We start from the raw sequence: 21,511 nt of genomic DNA, 5'->3' as shown, positions 1-21,511 counted from the left end.
TGTGGAGCACAGACAATGTGTGTGATGCAGCACACAGACAGCCAATCCACAGCATGCAGCGCACAAACAGCCAATCCGCAACACAGCACACAGACAGCCAGTCTGGGTCATGCAACACACAGACAGCAGGTCTGTCCTGAAGAGCACAGACAGCCAACCAGTGCTGTGGAGTGCAGACAAGCAGTTCGATCCATTGAGCACATACAGCAGTCTCATATCTACTGTGTTCCCCTTCTCACTCACGGTTACAAAACAGCAAAAATGACGAAATGAAAGACTTTCTACACCCCTTGTAGGCTCCTGCTTGCTCTATACCATTTCTATCTTGAATCACTGCAGGTCCATTGGTGCTTGGAACACTGATGGCTTTTAGGTATTGAAGTATTTGGTGTTTCAAAATAACCAGTGATGTCAGTAAAGACAACAAGATCGTTTTGTGTGTGTGTGTGCATGTGTGTGAGTGTGCGCCCTTGTGTGTGTGCGTGACGTGTCTTTCCTAGAGTGAGGTTCACTCCTGGTCTCCTTGATCTGACTGCGTTATAAATTTGTGGGCCACTTCCCTAATACTGGCTTGAAGAAGAGACAGAGTTCAATGAAGAAGAGGAGATCCAATGGCAGCTTCAGTCCAACATCTTTATTTGAAGTTGACACAACGATGGCACACAGACAGAAAACCCTCCTCTCCTCTCTCCTAAACCTGATGTCCTAGTCCCCTTTATACTACTGGGGCGTCCCTGAATGCATGCAACTAACCATTTATGGTAAACAGACTCTGTGTCTGTAGCTTGTTTTTCTGTAACATGTAGTTGCCGGGCAACACACCTTGGTCAAGACAGGTGTAGGCACTAAACCTTTCAATCCTGGTGAAATGAAGAGTCATCTCAAGTACACAGCTAGGCTAAACTTGTCCAAGGGTCAAAGGTTGGCTCCTGTAGGCCCCTGGACGTCTGCAGGCTGCTCTACAGCTCACTCTAAATGAATCCACTCAGAATGAATCCTCAACATGCGCCCTTGTGTGTGTGTGGATGAACTCGAAAAGATTAGCTCACATTACAAAAATTATATGTGTTTCGAAAATCCAAATGTCTTGGATTTTGAACATTTTTTTTAAAATTCTATACCAGATTCATTTGTGCGGAGACCACAAACTGGCATTTTTTTGTTGATTTCACAAATTCAGTTGAGTTTAATTTACTTCTCTTTAAATTCATTTATTTTTTCAGTGTATGGGGTAATGTATAAATGTGAACGGTAAATCAAAAAACCTATGGGGTAATGTAAAGAACCAATGGAGTAATGTAAAATCATGTGAGGTTATTTAAAAATACCAATAGTGCATCGTAAAAAAAACTGTGGGGTCATTTAAAGAACCTATGGGGTAATGTGTAAAATCTATGGGGTAATGTGAATTACCTATGGAGCAATGTAAAGAGCATATGGGGTTATTTATGGATTAAATATGGATTATGTAGAACCTATAGGGGTTGCGTAAAGAACCTTTGGGTTAATTGGAAAAACCTTTGGTGAAATAGGAAGAACCTATGGGGTTATGTCAAGACATATAGAGTAATGTATACAACCTCCTGTCTTCTGTTTTGTCCTTTCCTTTGTGTGTGTGTGTGTGTGTGTGTGTGTGTGTGTGTGTGTGTGTGTGTGTGTGCGCACGTGCCTTGTAGGATGGAGTGAGGAGTCTGCTGTCATTCATCGTTGCCTATTACCTCCGTCACTTTGACCAGGTCAGACATTATTTTATTTGCAACTTTATTCTACTAGCCTTTTGGTAACACTTTACAATGAGGGTACCCTAATTAACATTGGTTAAGGCATTATTAAGAATTATTCTAAGTTTATTAAGCATTATGATGTGTTACATAACGCTGATAAACATATTAGTTCCGCATTAATAAGCAGTTAATTAATGCCTACTGTTCAGTTAATTACTAAATTATTAAGCATTAATAATCTATTATAAAAATAAATTATGTATTAAGTAACCCTTTAACATCAGTTACCCGAACTAAACCTCAAAAAATGTATAAGACTGCTTTACAAGCATTACTTAAGCATTACCTAACGATGGTTAACCACTACTGAATGCTTTTTGGACCCTTATTGTAAAGTGTAACACATATTTCCCTGAGGTAACACATGATAAATGCTTCTTTTTCTCATGAGCACTACTTAACCATAACTAACCATTACTGAATGCTTTTTGGATCCTTATTGTAAAGTGTAATACATGTATCCTTTAGGTAACACCCATTCTGGTTACATTTTTATTAAGTACATACTGTTTAGCATTAATAAAGCACGAGTTGAATGTTAGTTTGCACTTTTGTGATTATCTGTAAAGCATGGGTAACAAAAGCAGTTATTAATGAAAGATGAAAGCAGCATTTGACAGATGCTCGGGCTCCTGCCAGTACTCTCTGCCAGTCTGTCATACCTGTTTGACCTCCACAGTGTCCAACAAAATGAGGCAAACATTTTGGCGTTGGTTTCATCTCTGTGGGACATTCCTACTGGTGGCTAGAGCCATTTGAGTGTGCCTTTGTGGCGCTAGAGAGCATATTATGGGATGTTGGGGGTTATGTTTGCTATCATGTGGAAATTTTCGGTGCTAGTAATTTGTGTGCCATTTTTGGTGAGTTTCTGAGCATGCTTTGGGGATATAATACACGATCAATAAGTGTAGAAAAGGTAAAAAATGTTTCGAAATGGAAAGGTAAATAGCTGACTTCCTGTCTGGGATAGGTAAGTGTAATTTTTTTTAGTGTCAATGACAAACATTTTGACATTGGTTTGATGTCGTTACGACATTCCAAGTGGAAACTACATGAGTTTTAGTGTACGTAGTTGGCGTTAGAGAGGAAATTATGGGATGTTGGGGGTCATACATGTATTATATATAATACTGTGTGTGTGTGTGTGTGTGTGTGTGTGTGTGAAAAACAGCATTTTCCTTGCTTTAGATAGTCACATGAGAAGCTACACTGAACTCTAAATGAGTTTGTGATATGATCACACAACTGCTGCAGGGCTAGAAGGATTTAAAGAGAAGTTTAGGAAAGAAGTGCTGAACCCTCTTTGATTGAATACTGGGTTATGTCCAACAACAGTGGGCCAACCAGATCCCTATTACTCAGGCAAGGTAGTTTGATGTTATTCAAGAAGTTATTGCAAATATGTTCGTCGAGATAATTTACTGATATGCACAGCCTGTGATAAAAAGAAGCAAAAAAGTTTAACTTCTTTTGGGTCAGACTGTATAATGCCCTCTTTACCTTTAATACAAAAAATATCAGCAAAATGCTTGTCCATCTAAAGTTTCATATCCAATACATGACTGGGTTTTGACGAGTTAAAGGAATAATTTTGCCTTGTGCATGAGAAATTCAGAACAGCATCTGAGCAGAGAGTTTATCTCTTTTTTGATTAATTCTTTCTGTAAGGCTATGTGGTTACCAAAGTTATGTTGCACGGCAGCATCAAAAGATGCCTATTTTGATTCCAAATCTTCCAATTTGGCTGCTCTCTCCTTATTTCGTGTTGAGGCATATAAGGTGGTGTTACTCTTTATAAAGCCCTTCACAGCCTCCCATGGAGTTCTTTGATCTGCAACAGAGCCCACATTGAACCCCCAACTCCTACAATTACTTCCAAACTGCACTATAAATTTGTCATCTCGCAATAGAGAAGAATTGAGTCGCCACCTGGAGGCTTTAGTGCGAGATGGACGAGTAGTAACTGAGCAGTATATTGGTTTATGGTCTGACCATGTAGTTGGAATTTAATGGACATTTTGAATGTTTTGAAATAACTCTTTCGAAGCAAAGACAAAATCTTACCTTTAAAAGGATTTATGCCTCCCTGAGTAAAATGAAAAGTCTTTTAAAGAAGGGTATAGCATACGCCAGACATCAACTATGCTGGTATTAAATTCCCACCTGCATAGCACCTCAGATGCAAGATGTTGGTCCCTGCTCTCAAATCCACCTGTTCTGTCCATATTGATGTCCCATACTGCACTGAAATCTGCTCCTAAAACTAAATTAAAACCTGTGTGATCAAGCAGAGTTTTAGTTAATAGGTCATAGAAAACAGCATCAAATGTGTTAGGGGCATTAGTGGATATAAATGCAATGTTTTTTCAATCCATACGGATTTTTGTAATAGCTATCTGGCCTGTGTCATCTGCCCAAGGATCAATCACATCAAATTTTAGTTTGCGTTTACATAGCACCATAACTCTCCTGCATTTTGTAGATGCTGAAAAGGTTGCAATAGGGTAATAAAACTTATTAGCTAGTCCACTGGAATCTTTAGAAAGTAGACATGTTTCCTGTATCATAGCATAGTCTATCCCTTCATTATGGAGACAATCTAGCTCAGTGGTTCTTTTGTGTGGATTAAGGTCCCTAGTGTTGACTGAAATAAGACTGAGAGCAGTCATGAACTGTGGAATAAGAAAAAAAAAAGAATGTTAAAGCAAAGGAGTTAGACCAGTGGTTCCCAAACTATGGCCCTGGGGCCGGATACGGCCCACCTCCACATTTTTCCGGGCCCCCTGAACAATACTAGAAGCACAATATGATTTTTTGTTTTTGGCACTGATAATCTCATTTTAACTTGTGGATTACGAACAGGCATAGACTTTTTCAAGATCACTTGGAAAGTCCTCACAGGGACTTTAAGAACGAACAGCACAAAACAAGAACAGTGTTTTCCTCATACAAGCTATCATACTCCAGAGACAGCAGGAAAAGTAGGCAGCCATCAGAAGGTAGGTTTCTGAGTGCTCTGTCAGGAACACAATAGACGAGTTAGCTGTTTTTGTTTTGAGTATAGATTTACAGATTTGGCGTCCCGTGCTGTCTAACCAACATCAGCCTCTATGGCAGAGGGGTCCTGGAGCTGCCTCTTACAAGCCTCACTGAGGAGTATAAGTGTGCAAAGGTAAGACTCCAAATGACGTTGCAGGACACCAGAGATCAGACCATCAGTAACACTGCACCACAACTGTCAACCGGGCGGAAATGGACACCCTCTGATGCGGTGCGGAATGCTACAGCAGCCCTGAGGCACAGTGACATCGTGGGGCATGTCCAGCTGGGTAGAGGAGGATTTGGCTTTGCAACAAGTAAGCCAACTTGGAGTAAGGCTTCAACATCAGAGAGGAGGAAAATGGTTGTTGAGGAGGTGCGTAGGCAGGAGGAGGCTGAGAGAAGTGCAAAAAATGTCTCTCTTGCCAAGCAGGGACAATAGACTAGGTGGGAAGGCCTGGAGAGGAGAAAGCTCGGTTGGAGAGAGCTGTGGGAAATGGAGGCAAATAACATCAGCTTCATCATTAGAGCAGTCTATGATGTGCTACCATCTCCAAAAAATCTCCACGAGTGGTATGGGGAGGACCCAGCCTGTTCACTCTGCCCAACACCAGCGACTCTCAAGCGCATCTTAAGTGGGTGTAAGACCAGCCTCACGCAAGGTCAGTACACCTGGAGGCACAACCAGGTCCCCAAGTGTCTGGCAGCAGCCTTAGAGTGTAAGAGGAGTGCCACCAACTCCTTGCCCCTGAGAACTAGCACTTCCACCATGGCACCAACATTCATCAAAGAGGGACAGATAAAGTCCAACCATCCTCGTACCAAACCAGAAGCCGGACAGCTAGCCATGGCCAGGGATTGGAAGATGCTGGTCGATATTGGCCAGCAACTAATCTTTCCACCAGAGATTGCAGCCACCACCCTCAGGCCATACGTAGTACTCTGGTCCCCTTCACTGAAGTTGGTTTACATCACAGAGCTCACAGTCCCATGGGAGAATTCAGTTGAGGAGGCTTATGAGCGCAAGAAACTCCGCTACACAGAACTGGCAGCTGACGCTAAAGAACGGGGATGGAATGCCAAAGTCTATCCGGTGGAAGTGGGGTGCAGAGGTTTTGTGGCATCTTCCACCATCAGGCTGTTGAAAGATCTTGGCATCCATGGACAGACTCTGCGACAGTCAATCAGATCAATCTCTGAAGCAGCGGAAAAAAGCAGCCAGTGGATCTGGATTAAGCGGAAGGAACCTTGCTGGGCTCATAGAACATGAGATCTGTCCCCCCCAAATCCCCTCTCCACTTGAGAACACAGTGAGGTACCTTTCAAATAACCGAGGGGTTCTCGTGCTTGAGCTTGGTACATAAGCTCAGGCATGATCAACCTGTAGCTGGCCGCCTTTGATGAAGGTGTCTCGTGTTTAAAGGCCGAAACACCTAAGGATTCATTGGTACACTACTGATGATGTGTCCTCGGGCCATTCACGAGAATTTCCAGGTGTCCTGTACTTACATCTCCCATGTCAGAGTTGCAATTCCCACACCACCAGTAACATCAAGGCAAACCTTGTGTGAATAACACCCTTTGGCACAATGGACAGTATATAACACCTCGTCCCGTGTTTCATGATTCTACTTTCACAAAACAAACCTTACATACACATGCAAGACACGGATATCCAAGTTTTCTTTTACCTGACTGCACAGGCACACCCACATGCCCAACTGCAACATACTTCTTCGACAGACACACTACTTTGTACTTCACAGACTTCAACTTTTCATCAGATTGTCGGCTCTAAACACCTTGGCTTGTATAGGCATCCAGTCATCACGAAAACAGGACCATCAGACTTAACATACCTTAATGGATTGGTCCATTTGGTCATAGTGTTAGCCACTTGCACTACTGCAAATAACTGGCCATTTAACTAATTGCACCATGAGAGCAACACAGGTGCAGATTACGTTATAACTCAGGGAAACTTCCTGGAAAACCCCTATCCAACAATTTGAATTGTATATGGGTACTACAGAGATGGGCACTCGAGTTAAAGACTCGTACTCGAGTTGCACTCGAGTACGAGTCGCATTTTCGCTGACTCCAGACTCGACTCGGACTCGACCCTGAAAGACTCGGGGATTGACTCGACTCGAGATCAAAGACTCGTGGTCAATCTTTATTTCATGGGCTGTTTAAGGGTGTGTGCCGAGGGATTCCATCTCCCTTGTCTCTCCCACAAACCACATCCGGGGCATAGAGCTCGCCAAACAACGCCCCCCCACATTCATCATGGCAAGCGCGGATGAAGCAGCAGCTAAAGGAACTCCACCGCCTCCAGCTTCGCTACCCCATATACTGACATACTGCTACACAAACGTCAAACAGCATGGTAGAGACAGAACTGCAAAATGTAAATGCTGGACAATAAAAGAAAAGGGTTCCACAACCAGCAACTTCCTGCGGCACATTGAAAAGGTGCAGAAGGAGAGGTAAGTTAGTGAGACGTTTGAAACTAAACACCACGGCTCGATTTTCGCCGACTGAAAACACTGTTGGCTACCATTAGCTCTACAAGCTAGCTTGTACAATATACATGCTAATGATTGAGAAATAAACCTTATAAGCCGGCTTGTTAAATATCTTGCACGCTACTGAATGTGAAATAAAGCTTACAAGCGTGTAAGCTGGCTCGTAGAGCTAGAAGCTAGTAGCTTGAAGAGCTATCTTACCACACGTTAGCCAGAAACTTAGAAATCCAGAATTAATATTTCCAAAGTTCCAAACATACGAGTTCTATCTAATTGTATTGAACAGCAGTAAGGTTTGTTGAACTCGCATCAAAGTTTGAATTATCCTCTTTCCACCTGCAAGGTACGGCAGATAGGTTATGAGCTGGCTGTTTTCCAAACGACCTCCTGCATTATGTGCAAAATTATAAACGTATGGTAAAAAGCAGTACTGTTGATTGATTTGATTTCGAACTAAATGCCTTTTAATATATATTGTTTCTGCACTGCCTTGTGATTTCCCTATGCAAACTGCTAATAATATATTCATCAATATACTCCTGTTTAATTGAAAAATTGACATTGACATTTCATGCAACATTATAGTTCTCTAAGAACCCTGTGGTCATATTCCCTGATGGGATTTGCTGTTGCTACTAATACTTATAATAATTATTGTCATGATATTAAATATATTTAACAAAAAAGACTAATGAGCAACCTTCCATGTTGTTCATCTACAGGTATGCTGAATATAAGGCAGCCCAAAAAACTTCCTGTGGAGAAGCACAAGAGGGTCAGAGTCAGACTCAGAGCAGCCTCGATTCCTTTGTGGGACTAAAGCAAGGAGTGAAAATCTACAGCCTTGGACATCCCAGACAAAAGGCCATCACTAACTCCATAATTCATGACCTCATCATCTCATGCAACCTTCCTCTGTCCTTGGTTGACATGCCTAGCTTCAAGAACTTCATGTCAGAGGTGGATGAAAAATACTGCCCAGTTAGTCGAAGCACCGTTACCAGACGTCTGAGTGATCTAGCATTTGACGAAGAGTCCAAGATCAAATCCAAATTACAAAATGCAGACACTGTGTCTGTGACTGTGGACATTTGGACTGACTGGAGCATGCGTGGCTTTCTAGGTGAAACAGCACATTTCATGGAGGAAATGGAGAAGAACAGCATCTCAAGGCTGCAGACAGTTCTCTTAAGTTGTGATAGATTCACAGGTTCACACACTGGAATCAGAATCAGTGAACAGTTTGAGGAGATATGTGACAAATTTAATTTAAAACACAAATTAGATTACATTATCAGTGATAATGCTTCAAATAGGAAGAAGGCCTTCACAGTTTGTTTCCCTTCAACTACTAGAGCTGAGAGGTGTGAGTCAGATGACAAGGGTCCAGATGATCATGATCTCGAAAACAGTGACTTTTGGGAGGATCCGAGTGAAACCCTCCAAGAGGATGTAGACACCATCCAGAGCAGCTGCCGGCAAGGGCGGCTGCAGTGCTTTGCCCATTCATTGCAGCTCGTCGTGCGAGATGGGCTGAAGGAAACCAAAATTATCTACTGTGCGTTGGGAAAGGTGACAAAGCTCTGCAGTTTACTTCACATGACTTGTGGACTTAAGGAAGCCTTTGAGAGAACATATGGAGCCAATCGTAGCATCCCCTCTGCTGTAGCAACTCGTTGGAACTCGACTTGCCGCCTTGTGCAGGCAGTCACTGACCTTGATCCCCAAAGCCTTATCACTCTCCTAGAAGATGAAGGACACAAAAGCCTGTGTCTAACAGGCCAAGAGTTGAGCCAGCTGAAAGAGCTTGTGGAAATTCTGGGCCCATTTCTTTAAGCAAAAGATCTCACACAAGGGGAGAAGGTGATTACTCTAAGTGCGGCTCTCCCTAGCATACTATCACTCAACAGCCACTTCAATAGTATGCAGAAGAAAGCTCTTCACCTGCGTGGTTTAGTGAAAGCCCTACAGCAGTCCCTTCAATGCTGTTTTCAGGTATGATGGTAGCTATGAAAACAAAACATTTTTACCCACTTCTTTACTTCTGTAAACCTGTGATCTGACCTTAAAGCTGATTTTGATAATCTGATTTTGATTCAGGGGATGTTTGTAAATGTTAGAATGGGGGAGTCGGACAAGCCTGCAGGAGACCTGCCTCCTTTGGCTGGAGCATTATGTCCCCATCCCAGATGATCTAAAGAGTGATGTGAAGGAGATGGTAATGGGTAAGTTTACTTGCTGTGGATTCCTTCACTTATACATTCATTAATTTAATCATCTCCATTTGTATAACTAACTTCTTGATCTGATGATCATAATGTAACCATATTTTTTGTGGACACTTTCAGATTATGTCATGGCTGATGCTTCTCAGGTCACCTTATGTCTAGAGAGCAGCAGTGGTGGTGACGATTATGACAAGGAGCTGTCCCCCACACCTGCCAAAGTTCCTCACCTTTTCTCAGCCTATAGGAAGAAAAGCAAGATGAACCCAGGCCATGCCTCATCTGTCAGGGCTGAACTCAAGAGCTACATCCAGAACTCTGAGTCCACTGTGGCCGATGAAGAAGAAACGCAAATACACTGTCTGGAATTCTGGAATCAACATGCTAAGGTTTTCCCCAGAATTCGTAGGGTGGCTATGAGAGTGCTTTGTGTCCGTGCTACCAGTGCACCAGTCGAGAGGGTATTAAGTCACAGAGGTATCATCATGCGCCCGCACAGAGCCAGGCTTAGTGCAACAAACCTGTCAAGCTTAATGTAACAGGCATGTTGCATAATATTTCATAGTCTTTCAGCCAATTGAGAGTAAGCCTTATTTTTTTAAATGTAAAATATATTTCACATAATGTTTTATAGTCTTTCAGCCAATTGAGAGGCAGCCTTATCTCTTACAATGTAAAAATATATGTTCCATAATATTTATTTGTCTTTCAGCAATTGAGAGGCAACCTAGTTTACCTTCTTGGAGGACATGTTTGTTTTTCTTTTTTTTCTTTTTTTAATTTCCCACACAGAAGAATCTAGAGAGCATGGGTTAGTTCAGTAATAGTTTATGCCTATGACAAGGACAGACAGTAAGGACGGTGATGCCTAAAAGAAGTCAGTCATGGCTGAATATTATGTTTACGTGATCCATAGTTATCCACTATGTTCCTTGGTCTCCTAGTTGTACACTAGAGGTTACTGGAAGGCAGAAATATTTGTCTCAAGTCAAGTCTTTAAGCATTAAGAGAAGGTTGTCTGACCTAGTGGCCTTATTGTTGTAGGTGTTTAATTTTACAACTTTATTATATCTATTTTATTTGTTTTATTGCATTATTAACCATGGCCGTAATGTGCACTTCAAAAACTTGTTTTCAAAAAGGCTAAATAAAATGTTGGATAAACTGTATTTCAGCTGGAGGCTACGTCATTATATATATATATATATATATATATATATATATATATATATATATATATATATATATATATATAGATATATGTATATATATATAAAATATGTATGTGTGTGTGTGTGTGTGTGTGTGTGTGTGTGTGTGTGTGTGTGTGTGTAAAGACTCGAGACTCAATTCAGACTCCAGATTAAAGACTCATGACTCAAAGAGTCTTGCCCCTCAAAGACCCGAGAATTGACTCGACTCGAGGTCAAAGACTCGTGACTCGACTCGGACTCTAAATCAGAGACTCGTGGACATCTCTGGTACTATGCATTAACAGCAATAAACATCGCGAGTGGTAAAAGAGTCACTGAAAGAAGGAAAGGAAGACCCAGTAGAAGACCTCAAAAATTAAATGAGCAATATGGAAGCCACTTTGAGGAACAAGCACCGCAGCAATGCCCCTACAAATAAATGAATCACTCTACTAACAGCTGTTTGATGAACTCCAACACACATCTTGGAAGGACCCAGACATATGAGAGCAAAGAGCCAGGCAAATCTGCAAAACTGACACCAGCGAGCCATGCTGGTCTGCGACTTCAATTGCCTCTCTTACCTCATCTGTTAACAGAGAGATGTTGTCCCCTCAATCTAACTTAGCTGTATATCTGCACATCATCATACTAGGATTCATTTGATTCCCACATATCCACTGTCTTTGCACATTTTGAGTTATATGGGAACACATAAGCATGACGTCCGCCATCCTTTGAACAAATGAAAAGGTGTGGTAGTCCTGCTGATAGCACCTGTGATGGTGGGGTCTATTGCTTTTTGGGTCTGTTTTCATTGCTAATGGCTGGATATGTATATGGACCCTGGCCTGCACAGGTTATGTGGTTCAAAGTTGGGGAATCAGCCTGTCATTTTTCATGTGCCAGCCACAACAGGTTAGTGAGGGCAACTGTGGACAGTTTACTAGTGACTGCTTCCAAACCATTGTCTGATAGTTGGCCCTCATGGGGTACAGTGACATCCTCTGTTGGTAGTAAAGTGTCCACACTGGCTTTCACTTTTCCAAACAAAGCACAAACAATATCATGGATGGAGTTGGTTCACTGGAGTCATACAGTCTGCATGCAAACCGTTCTGCAAAGGACAGGGTCAAGCAGCTCCTTTTCTTACCCGTCGAACTCACTAGTGGTTTCACATCTAGTGACAGCATGAAGTACCAACAGACTATCAAAGATTTCATTTGCCATTTTGATGCAATCAATTTTTATGTACCATGGTTTCTTCTGACTGTCATGGTCTATATTTCAGAGCTCAGTTGGTGTGCAAACACAAGGCGCAACACCAGCACATTTATGTCCCTGCACTGAATGATGAGCCTATGATACCCTTTACTTGTTGTATCAAATGCATGGAGCAATCTTTTAGTGTCTGCTTCTTTATGTGCAGCTGATTGTTCCATCTCAGCTGTTGATGCCACTTTTTCAGGATCATTAAATCCCACACATACATGTTGCATGAAGAAGCAGGCTTAGGTCTCTTTAGCACAGTCACAGCCAAAATACTAAACATATTGTTACGACTCCTCGGAGTCTGAGTTGTAGTTGGAGCCGGCAGCCAGCTAGTGGCTTCCATGCCCTTAACAGGATGATCAAATACTTTCCTGAGTTCATCAGAAAAACCAGTGAACCAGGCTAGCACAGGAGAAGTGTTATTCCATAACGCGGTGGCCCACTTAGTGGCTCTACCACGCAACAAGTTGATCACGTAAGCGATCTTAGCTTTATCGGAGGGATAACTCAGGGGCTGCAGATCAAACACAAGATTACAATTTAAAAGAAACTGGCTGCATGACCCAAAATCTCCAGAGAAAGGCTCGGGAGAGGGAACGTAAGGTTCCTTATAATGGGCGGAGGGTGAGGAGTGGGGAGCTGGCTCAGATGAGGTTCTCACAGGAGGATCGGTGCTGCGGGGAGTGGGCTGATGAGCAGAGGGAAGCTGAGAGGCCAAACTGGAAATTTGTTGGTGGAGATCCTGTAAGGAGTCCATAATTCCACGAAGCAGCTTGTCATGTTGTCCGATCAGGATTCCTTGATGGGTGAGTGCTTCCTTAACTGCTTCGGGAGTCGCTGGGTCCATGTTGGCCAGAGTATTCTGTTACAACTCCTCGGAGTCTGAGTTGTAGTTGGACCCAAAAGCAGACTGAAGCAGTGAAACAGTTTTGAGGTTATCTATTGAACACCAATGAATTAGGGCTATCCAGGGGGGATGAGAGTGTTCCAAGAGGGTCCGAGAAGGTGAGTGAGTTCCAGAGGTGAGTGTGTCCGGTGGTGCTGGTGAGAGCTGGTGAGAGCTGGTGAGGGCTGGCAGTGTGACTGAGACTGCAGCTCGCAGGAGGCTCGTGGAGGCACTGGAGGAAAAACAAGAAGAGAGTAGAGATAAGTTCTCTATACACATTCAAAAAGCTCAAACTACAATCTTTAATACTTATTTACTGCCGGTGTACCGCGCTTAGTCCTGGAATACTCTGGCGCTGAACTCCTCACTCCACAGAGCTTAAGAGCAGTCCCACTGATGAGTGTGATGAGTGTCAGGTGCGCAGGTGAATCAGCCACAGGTGCAGGAGAGAGACAGGGAAAGCAGAGCGCTGCCTCTGCTCTGCAGGGGAGACTGGAGGAAGCTCCAACAAAGCACAGAGATCACCACTCATATCCTAAAAAGAAAAGCCATCAAAAACTTCACACTGATGAGTTCCATAAAAATAAATCAGTAATTTTCAGTATTGGGTTGTTTTGGTATCACTGATGTACTTAGACAGTTATTGTTGCGGTGCTCCATGTCTTGATAAATCCAGCACATTTGGAAGCTCTTCAGAGACAAAATCATCTACAACAAGAAGCCCAATGCAGGAAACACATCTGAATTTAATATTCTCAGCCAGGAAGGGTAAAGCTGTTGCCAGATAGCCAGGAAGTGTAGATGTAGTCCTTCAGCAGTTGGATCCACTCTGCAGAAACACAGATGAACCAACAGATAGGGAAACAAACAAAGATCTGGGTGCCCAAAAGTTTCTTTGGCAAAACATGACCCCATTCTGATTCGCATGTGCAGCAAAGACCACCAAATGACATCACGGGAGCTTTAGCAGCAGTGGACAAACCAACCTAGTGTCCTAACCCTAAACCCACAATGTATGTGGCCCACTTTTACATCATGGCTTAAGGGCCTTCAGGGTTGTCAAGAAGCCCCCAATCCATGAGAGATAAAGGTTAGCCCAGCATCACTGGGCCCAAGCATAGAAGACCTGGACCCCCAGGAACTGGAAGAAGATTGTGCGGTCAGATGAGACCAGTTTCAAGCTTTATCTTCCTTCTGCTAATGTGATGGGACACAGTAGACCAGGCCAAACATTGTTTCCAGCATGTACAGTACCTACTGCCAGTATGGTGGAGGCAGGGCCAGGTTTGGGGATCCATGACTTGCTGCTCATCTTACTGTCTGTGACAGCTCATTGAACTATGACAAGGACTGAGCCATTCTCCAAACCCACATGCTCCCTTTTGAACATGCTCAGTTCTGTCCAGGTCCAAACTGGATGTTTCAACAAGACAATGCCCCTCGCCACACATCCAGGACCAGGACAACTTGGCTGCAGGAGCACAGGATCCAGATCTCAAGAGTGGCCAGCTTAATCCCCAGACATGAGCCCCATTAAAAATAAAAAAATCTATGGTTGATTATCTAAAGGTCTGTTTTTAAGAATGAGCTCAAGAATTTGGAAGAATTGAAATCAATAATTTAAAAAGAGTTGGACAAGAGGAGCCCTTAAAAGTTGAAAGGCTGGCGGGAAACATACCAGCCAGGATTTAGAGCTCTACTGTTGCTGACAGCAGGACTACTGGATACTAATTTGACGATGTGATGATTTATTCTTTTTGTATTCACTTTAGAAAACATTCTCTTTTATTTGTTGTACCTTGAAGTTTGACTAGACTAAAAACACAAAACTTGAAAGTAGGCTATTAATTATGAGGTATAGTAGCCTTGCGAGCTCAGCTAGTTTAGCTAGCTGGTAAAATATTTAGTGTTCCTTTTTTTCTTTTTCTTTTTTTTACGAACTTTTATTGTTTAATCTCAATGTAAATGTTATTGTTTGTATACAAACAAAGTAAATCTTTTATGTGAAACTCACATAACACAATTCACTTTTGTTTAGTGTGTTGTCACCTGCTGTGATTATTGTCATGGCAAATCACAGCAGTGCCAGCTCAACAGCGCCCCCCCATTGGTGTCACACTACTTGGTATTTATGGATTACTCATTTTAAACATCAAGTTTGCACACAAATTAAATAAAATTTTCAAAATGTTTAAGATTTGTGGTGGAAGTTTGGAATAATGAGGAAGCACTTAGGAAGAAAAATCCACTTTTACCACCTTTCAGACATCAGTGAATAAAAGGACAAAAAAAATATTATCTTGATTGTTTGTCAGTCTGTTCCCAGAGATGTCCACCAAAGTTACCATTTCAGTTTTGGCCCCCTGACTATATATAAATACTGAAATAATAAAAAGGTGTTGTAATACTATGGCCCGGGCCCTAAGTATTTTCTTTTTATGCTAACAGTGTTTACTCCATGAAAATAACTAACATCTAAATCTTTAAAATGTCTTATGGATCTTAAAAAAAGAAAAATTGGCAGTGCCTACACATAGTAAAATAGTACAAATTTTCTTTTTACTCATCCTGATAAAGTATTTTTAATAGCAATATTCCTTCTGTGACGCTAAAAACAAATCCTTTAAAAGGGGAATGGGACACAGACACTTCACTTCAAATTCACATTTTTGTAATAAAGTAAACTTAAAAAATCTATAAAAGCACACATTATTTTTCAAACCAAAATTATTTCAGATATAATAAAGCATAAAATAAAATGGCACATGCACTAGCTGGTAACTCAAAAGCCCTTCAGTTCTTCACAGCAGTGAGGATGAAGGGGAGAAGCATGGTGATGATTGATGGGCGGACGAATGAGGGAGGGCTCACAGAATGGCAAACAGTCCAGGATGAAGTAGTAGCTGATGCCATGGGAGAGTCTAACTTCCAGCAGGTCCAAAAAGAGCTTTCTGGTCAACTGTGTACATCACCACATCTCTCTGTCTCATTCTACTCATCTAAAAGCTCCCTAGATTCTCATACTGCAGGGGAGAGGTTCTCATGCATTAACTGCTAATGCACAGAAAGTACATGCTTTATCCACTAGCATGCTAATACACTAATCACTATTAGCAAACCAAATTCAAACATACTTCATCTTGTTGAAGCAGTGCAAAAGATGAGGCACAAAGTATTTCCCTTTTGCAAGTCTCAATCAGTCTGTACAGTGTCTGTAAACTCTGCATTCACCAAAGTATTGGATAGGATAAACCTCTGCAGCTTTGCTCCTGACTTTCAGTCTGTGTAATATCATCTCTCATCACGCCCTGCCCATAGACCTTTCTGGTAGGGCTGAAGGATTGTTAGCAACCTGTGGCGGTTTGCTAGACCAACATGTCAAAACGTGAACCCAAGAGCGAGTCAGAGGCAGGAAGCAGTTTTAAGGGTTTTTATAGGATGGATTGAATGAATGCTGAGTCCACTTGGTTGCAAAAAATATTGGTTGAGTGAGGGTGATCTGGAGCTGCAGGAGTTGCTGAAGGAGGCACTGAAAAGGGAGAAAGACACAGACATCAGACAGAAGAAAACTCGAAAAGCACATAGACAAAAGCTAGAATTTTTCAGAATACTCTATCTGTATACCACGTTCAGAGCTGGAATTCGCTGGTGCCGGTCCTCCCTTCACAGAGGGCTTAAAGGGACAGTCCAGTTTTTTTGAAGTGGGGTTGTATGAGCTCTATGTGACCACTAAGGACATTAGATACAGTAGAAAGTTGTCTCCTCTCCCTCAGTAAGACACAGACTGTAATCGCTGGTGATGAGGAAATAGACACTAACAGGGACAGACTGTATCAGATTCAAAGGCTATTTTCTCTGCCTACAAGAACTAAAATCAAAAAGTATACCAAAGTTTAAGAGTACGCTACATAAAATATTTTTTAAGTGCATTAAGTCTTCGGAAATATGAACATTTATCCAGACTTAACTAACTGGTCATGTTTCCTTCTGTGCAGCGCTAGTGCGCTCCGTCCCCCCTCCTCCTTTCAGCTGTAGGGAATGTAAACAAGCTATGCTTCGGGCGCTGGTTTTAGCCTTGCGTAAGTTTGATCAAGAATCGTAATTCTTTTGCTTGTACCCTAAGGATTGTGAGGCAGCATAGGAAATTCAAAACGAGTGACTATAACAGCAACGATGAAGTTCCATTTACTTTTGAACCAAAAGGATACCTGTATGAACCTGAGTACACAGAAGAAGAGCTGCTACAGATGGCGACTGAAAGGCTGAAATAGGCTACAGAGGAAACATCCATGGACGAAAGTAAATCACACTATGGCTGAAGTCTTTTCAGCCCATTGTAAACTGTTTCTCTGTAGCCCTTTCAGCCCTATCATAAAGGACTAGGGGCAGGACTTAACCACTAGATGATAAGAGACATATCACACAGGAAGTCATGAGCAAAGCTGCAGAGGTTTATCAAGTAAAGTGGCCATTTGTTTTGGTTTCTAAGCTCCCAAGCAACAATTCAGGCCTGCACATTTTTTTTCTTTTGGGGTTTTATCTGAGATAATTTTGGTTTGACAAATAATGTGCCTGTCTGGGCGGCAACAACCGAACCCGCTGGTGGACACCAGCGGTGAGGGATGCCGTCCAGCTGAAGAAGGAGTCCTATCAGGCCTTTTTGACGTGTGGGACTCCCCAGGCAGCAGACAGGTATTTACAGGCCAAGCGGAATGCAGCTTCGGCGGTCGCCGAGGCAAAAACCCGGACATGGGAGGAGTTTGGTGAGGCCATGGAGAACGACTTCCGAACAGCTTCGAAGAGGTTCTGGACCACCATCCGGCATCTCAGGAGGGGGAAGCAGTGCACTGTAAACACTGTGTTCAGTGAGCACGGTGCACTGCTGACCTCGACTCGGGATGTTGTGGATCGGTGGAAGGAATACTTCGACGACCTCCTCAATCCCACCAGCACGCCTTCCTTGGAGGAAGCAGGGCTTGGGAATGTAGGGCTGGGCTCTTCATTCTCTGGGGCTGAGGTCGCCGAGGTGGTTAAAAAGCTCCTCGGTGGCAGGGTCCCAGGCGTGGATGAGATCCGCCCAGAGTTCCTTAAGGCCCTGGATGTTGTGGGTCTGTCGTGGCTGACACGACTTTGCAACATTGTGTGGACATCGGGGGCAGTGCCTCTGGATTGGCAGGGTTGGCGGGGTGGTGGTCCCCCTTTTTAAGAAGGGGGACTGGAGGGTGTGCTCCAACTACAGGGGGATCACACTCCTCAGCCTCCCTGGTAAGGTCTATTCGGGGGTACTGGAGAGGAGGGTCCGTAGGATAGTCGAACCTCGGATTCAGGAGGAGCAATGTGGTTTTCGTCCTGGCCGTGGAACTGTGGATCAGCTCTATACCCTCAGTAGGGTCCTTGAGGGTGCATGGGAGTTGGCCCAACCTGTCCACATTTGTTTTGTGGACTTGGAGAAGGCATTCGACCGTGTCCCTCGGGGACTCCTGTGGGGGGTTCTCCGGGAGTATGGGGTGTCGGGCTGCTTGTTACGAGCCACCCGCTCCCTGTACAACCGGTGCCAGAGCTTGGTCCACATTGCTGGCAGTAAGTTGGACTCGTTTCCAGTGAGGGTTGGACTCCGCCAGGGCTGCCCTTTGTCACCGATTCTGTTCATAACTTTTATGGACAGAATTTCTAGGCGCAGCCAGGGTGTTGAGGGGGTCCGGTTTGGTGACCTCAGGATTGGATCACTGCTTTTTGCAGATGATGTGGTCTTGTTGGCTTCATCAAGCCGTGACCTTCAACTCTCTCTGGAGCGGTTCGCAGCCAAGTGTGAAGCGGCTGGGATGAGAATCAGCACCTCCAAATCCGAGTCCATGGTCCTCAGCCAGAAAAGGGTGGAGTGCCTTCTCCGGGTTGGGGAGGAGATCCTGCCCCAAGTGGAGGAGTTTAAGTATCTCGGGGTCTTGTTCACGAGTGAGGGAAGGATGGAGCGAGAGATCGGCAGGCGGATCGGTGCAGCATCTACAGTAATGCGGACTCTGCACAGGTCTGTCGTGGTGAAGAGGGAGCTGAGCCGGAAGGCGAAGCTCTCTGTTTACCAGTCGATCTTCGTTCCCACCCTCACCTATGGTCATGAGCTTTGGGTAGTGACCGAAAGAACAAGATCGCGGGTACAAGCGGCCGAAATGAGCTTCCTCCGTAGGATGGCCGGGCTTTCTCTTAGAGATAGGGTGAGAAGCTCGGTTATCCGGGAGGAGCTCGGAGTAGAGCTGCTACTCCTCCGCATTGAGAGGAGCCAGATGTGGTGGCTCGGGCATCTGATGAGGATGCCTCCCGGACGCCTCCCTGGTGAGATGTTCATGGGGTCGTCCCAGCGGGAGGTGACCCCGGGGCAGACCCAGGACACGCTGGGGATATTACATCTCTTAGCTGGCCTGGGAACGTCTTGGGATCCCCCGAGAAGAGCTGGACAAAGTGGCTCGGGAGAGGGAAGTCTGGGCTTCCCTGCTTAGGCTGCTGCCCCCGCGACCCGGATAGGTGGTAGAAAATGGATGAATGGATGGAAATAATATTAGTTTCAATGATTTTTTTAAAGTTTACTTAATTCCAAAAATGTAGATAAATAATTAGGTGTCTGTGTCACATTTCCCTTTTAAAGGATTTGATTTTAACTTCACTGAAGAAATATTGCTGTTGCAAATACTTTCTTATCAGAATAAAAAAATACACCAATGTATACTGTCCTACGAATTTAAGGCACTGCCAAGACTCATGGGATTTTTCAAAGGTTTAGAAGTCAGTCATTTTCATGTACATAGCTACAGAAGTAAACACAGTCAGCAAAAAAGAAAATACTGAGGGCCCTGCCCATAATATTACAATGCCTTTTTGTAATTTTAATATTTATATCGCTACATAGGTCAAGTCACATGCCATACTCTTAAAACAAAGAATAAAATGCCAATGATTGATATGAATGATAATGAAATGATTGATATTTAGTTCTGCATTTGGGTTTTGCCACTATCTGCGTGGGGCTTAAAGTTTGAGGGGTTTTTATTTGATTGCTGAGTAATTGTCAGTTTGACTCAAGAGTTGTTTTGTTTGACATGCGTTTGTACAGAGAATGTCAACCTCTTTTGTAAAAAAAAAAAAAAAAATCTCAAGTTATACATTCATTTTGAGTTTGTGTTGTGTATGCTTCTTAGTCCTGTTGAACAGATATCTAAATTCGGAGTCTTAAGGTGCCGCTGGTCTTAAATTGTATTAATAACTGCTTTCGTAATTGATGCTTTACAGGTGATGACATAAGTGCTAACTAAAACTCAACTAATGCTTCATTAATGCTAAATAGTATGTAGTTAATAAAAATGTAACCAGCGTGGGTGTTACCTAAAGGATACATGTGTTACACTTTACAATAAGGATCCAAAGGGCATTCAGTAATGGTAAACTATGTTTAAGTAATGCTTATGACACAAATAAGCATTTATTATGTGTTACCTAAAGGAAATATGTGCTACACTTTTCAAAAAGGGTCCAAAAAGCATTCAGTAATTGTTAACTATGGTAAGGTAATGCCTATAAGGCACTCCATGAATTTATTGAGGTTTATTCAGGTTACTGATGTTAAAGGCTAACTTAATACATAATATAACTTTTATTAATGCTTAATAATGTATAATTTACTGAACAGTAGACATGAACTGCTTATTAATGCTTAACTATTATGTTAGTGTTAGGTAACACATGATGAAGCTTATTAAACTTAGAACTAATGCATAATAATGCCTTAACTAATGATACTTGATATAGCCTTATTGTAAAACTTTTATTGTGTGTGTGTGTGTGTGTGTGTGTGTGTGTGTGTGTGCGCGCGCGCATGTGTAGGATGCTGGCAGAGAGACATGTGTGTATCCCCTCCCAGAGCCTCACGAACTGTTTCAGGCATCTCAGATGAAGTTTGAAGATTTTCAGAAAGATCTACTGAGACTCAGGAAGGACCTGAGGGGTAAGACACACACATTACATGCACACACACTCGCACACTCGCACACACAAACACACACACACACACACACACACACACACACACACACACACACACACACACACACACTAGCCAAAAGATCAGTGAATCTCAAATACTCTCAGACTTTTTATATTCTTTGATTTAAATGTATGTTTCTGTGTGTGTGTGTGTGTGTGTGTGTGTGTGTGTGTGTGTGTGTGTGCGTGCGTGTGTGTGTGTGTGTGTGTGTGTGTGTGTGTGTGTGTGTGTGTGTTTGTGCACACATGTGTTCTCAGCCTGTATGTCAGAGGTGGAGAAGGTGTGTGAGGTGTCCAAGGAGGAAAACATGCAGCCATTTAAGGACAAAATGGAGCAATTTCTCTCGCAAGGTGACACACATACACTTTGAGCTTTTATTCAGTGACACTGCAGCACAGGTGTAAACCCTGAAATCACCACGTTTAGAGAAAATCCAGCTTTATAGTGGAGCCACTGTATACAGGTATTTACATGTTACACAAAACAGACCTGCACATCAGGGGTGGACCTCCAAGGTACATTCTTAAACCAAAATGATAATCTTTGGCTCCCAAA

At 43.0% G+C, this 21,511-nt stretch overlaps 1 protein-coding gene across 2 annotated transcripts in view; it reads left to right on the top strand.

Annotated features, from left to right (window-relative positions):
* fmn2b (formin 2b) overlaps positions 1-21,511 on the top strand; it is a 56,624-nt gene that overhangs the window by 28,951 nt on the left and 6,162 nt on the right. For both annotated transcript variants that reach the window (XM_074663271.1, XM_074663270.1), the window contains exons 13-15: positions 1,677-1,736; positions 20,797-20,917; positions 21,214-21,306. In XM_074663271.1, the coding sequence (XP_074519372.1) occupies positions 1,677-1,736; positions 20,797-20,917; positions 21,214-21,306 (274 nt within the window). The remainder of the gene's footprint in view (positions 1-1,676; positions 1,737-20,796; positions 20,918-21,213; positions 21,307-21,511) is intronic.

The sequence above is a fragment of the Halichoeres trimaculatus genome, unplaced genomic scaffold (assembly GCF_033239565.1).
Source record: "Halichoeres trimaculatus isolate MK-OKI-2021-1 unplaced genomic scaffold, fHalTri1.1 fHalTri1_scaffold_23, whole genome shotgun sequence".
NCBI lineage: Eukaryota > Metazoa > Chordata > Actinopteri > Labriformes > Labridae > Halichoeres > Halichoeres trimaculatus.
The sequence above is the reverse complement of the archived record's forward strand: the minus strand, read 5'-3'. Positions and strand labels throughout refer to the sequence as shown.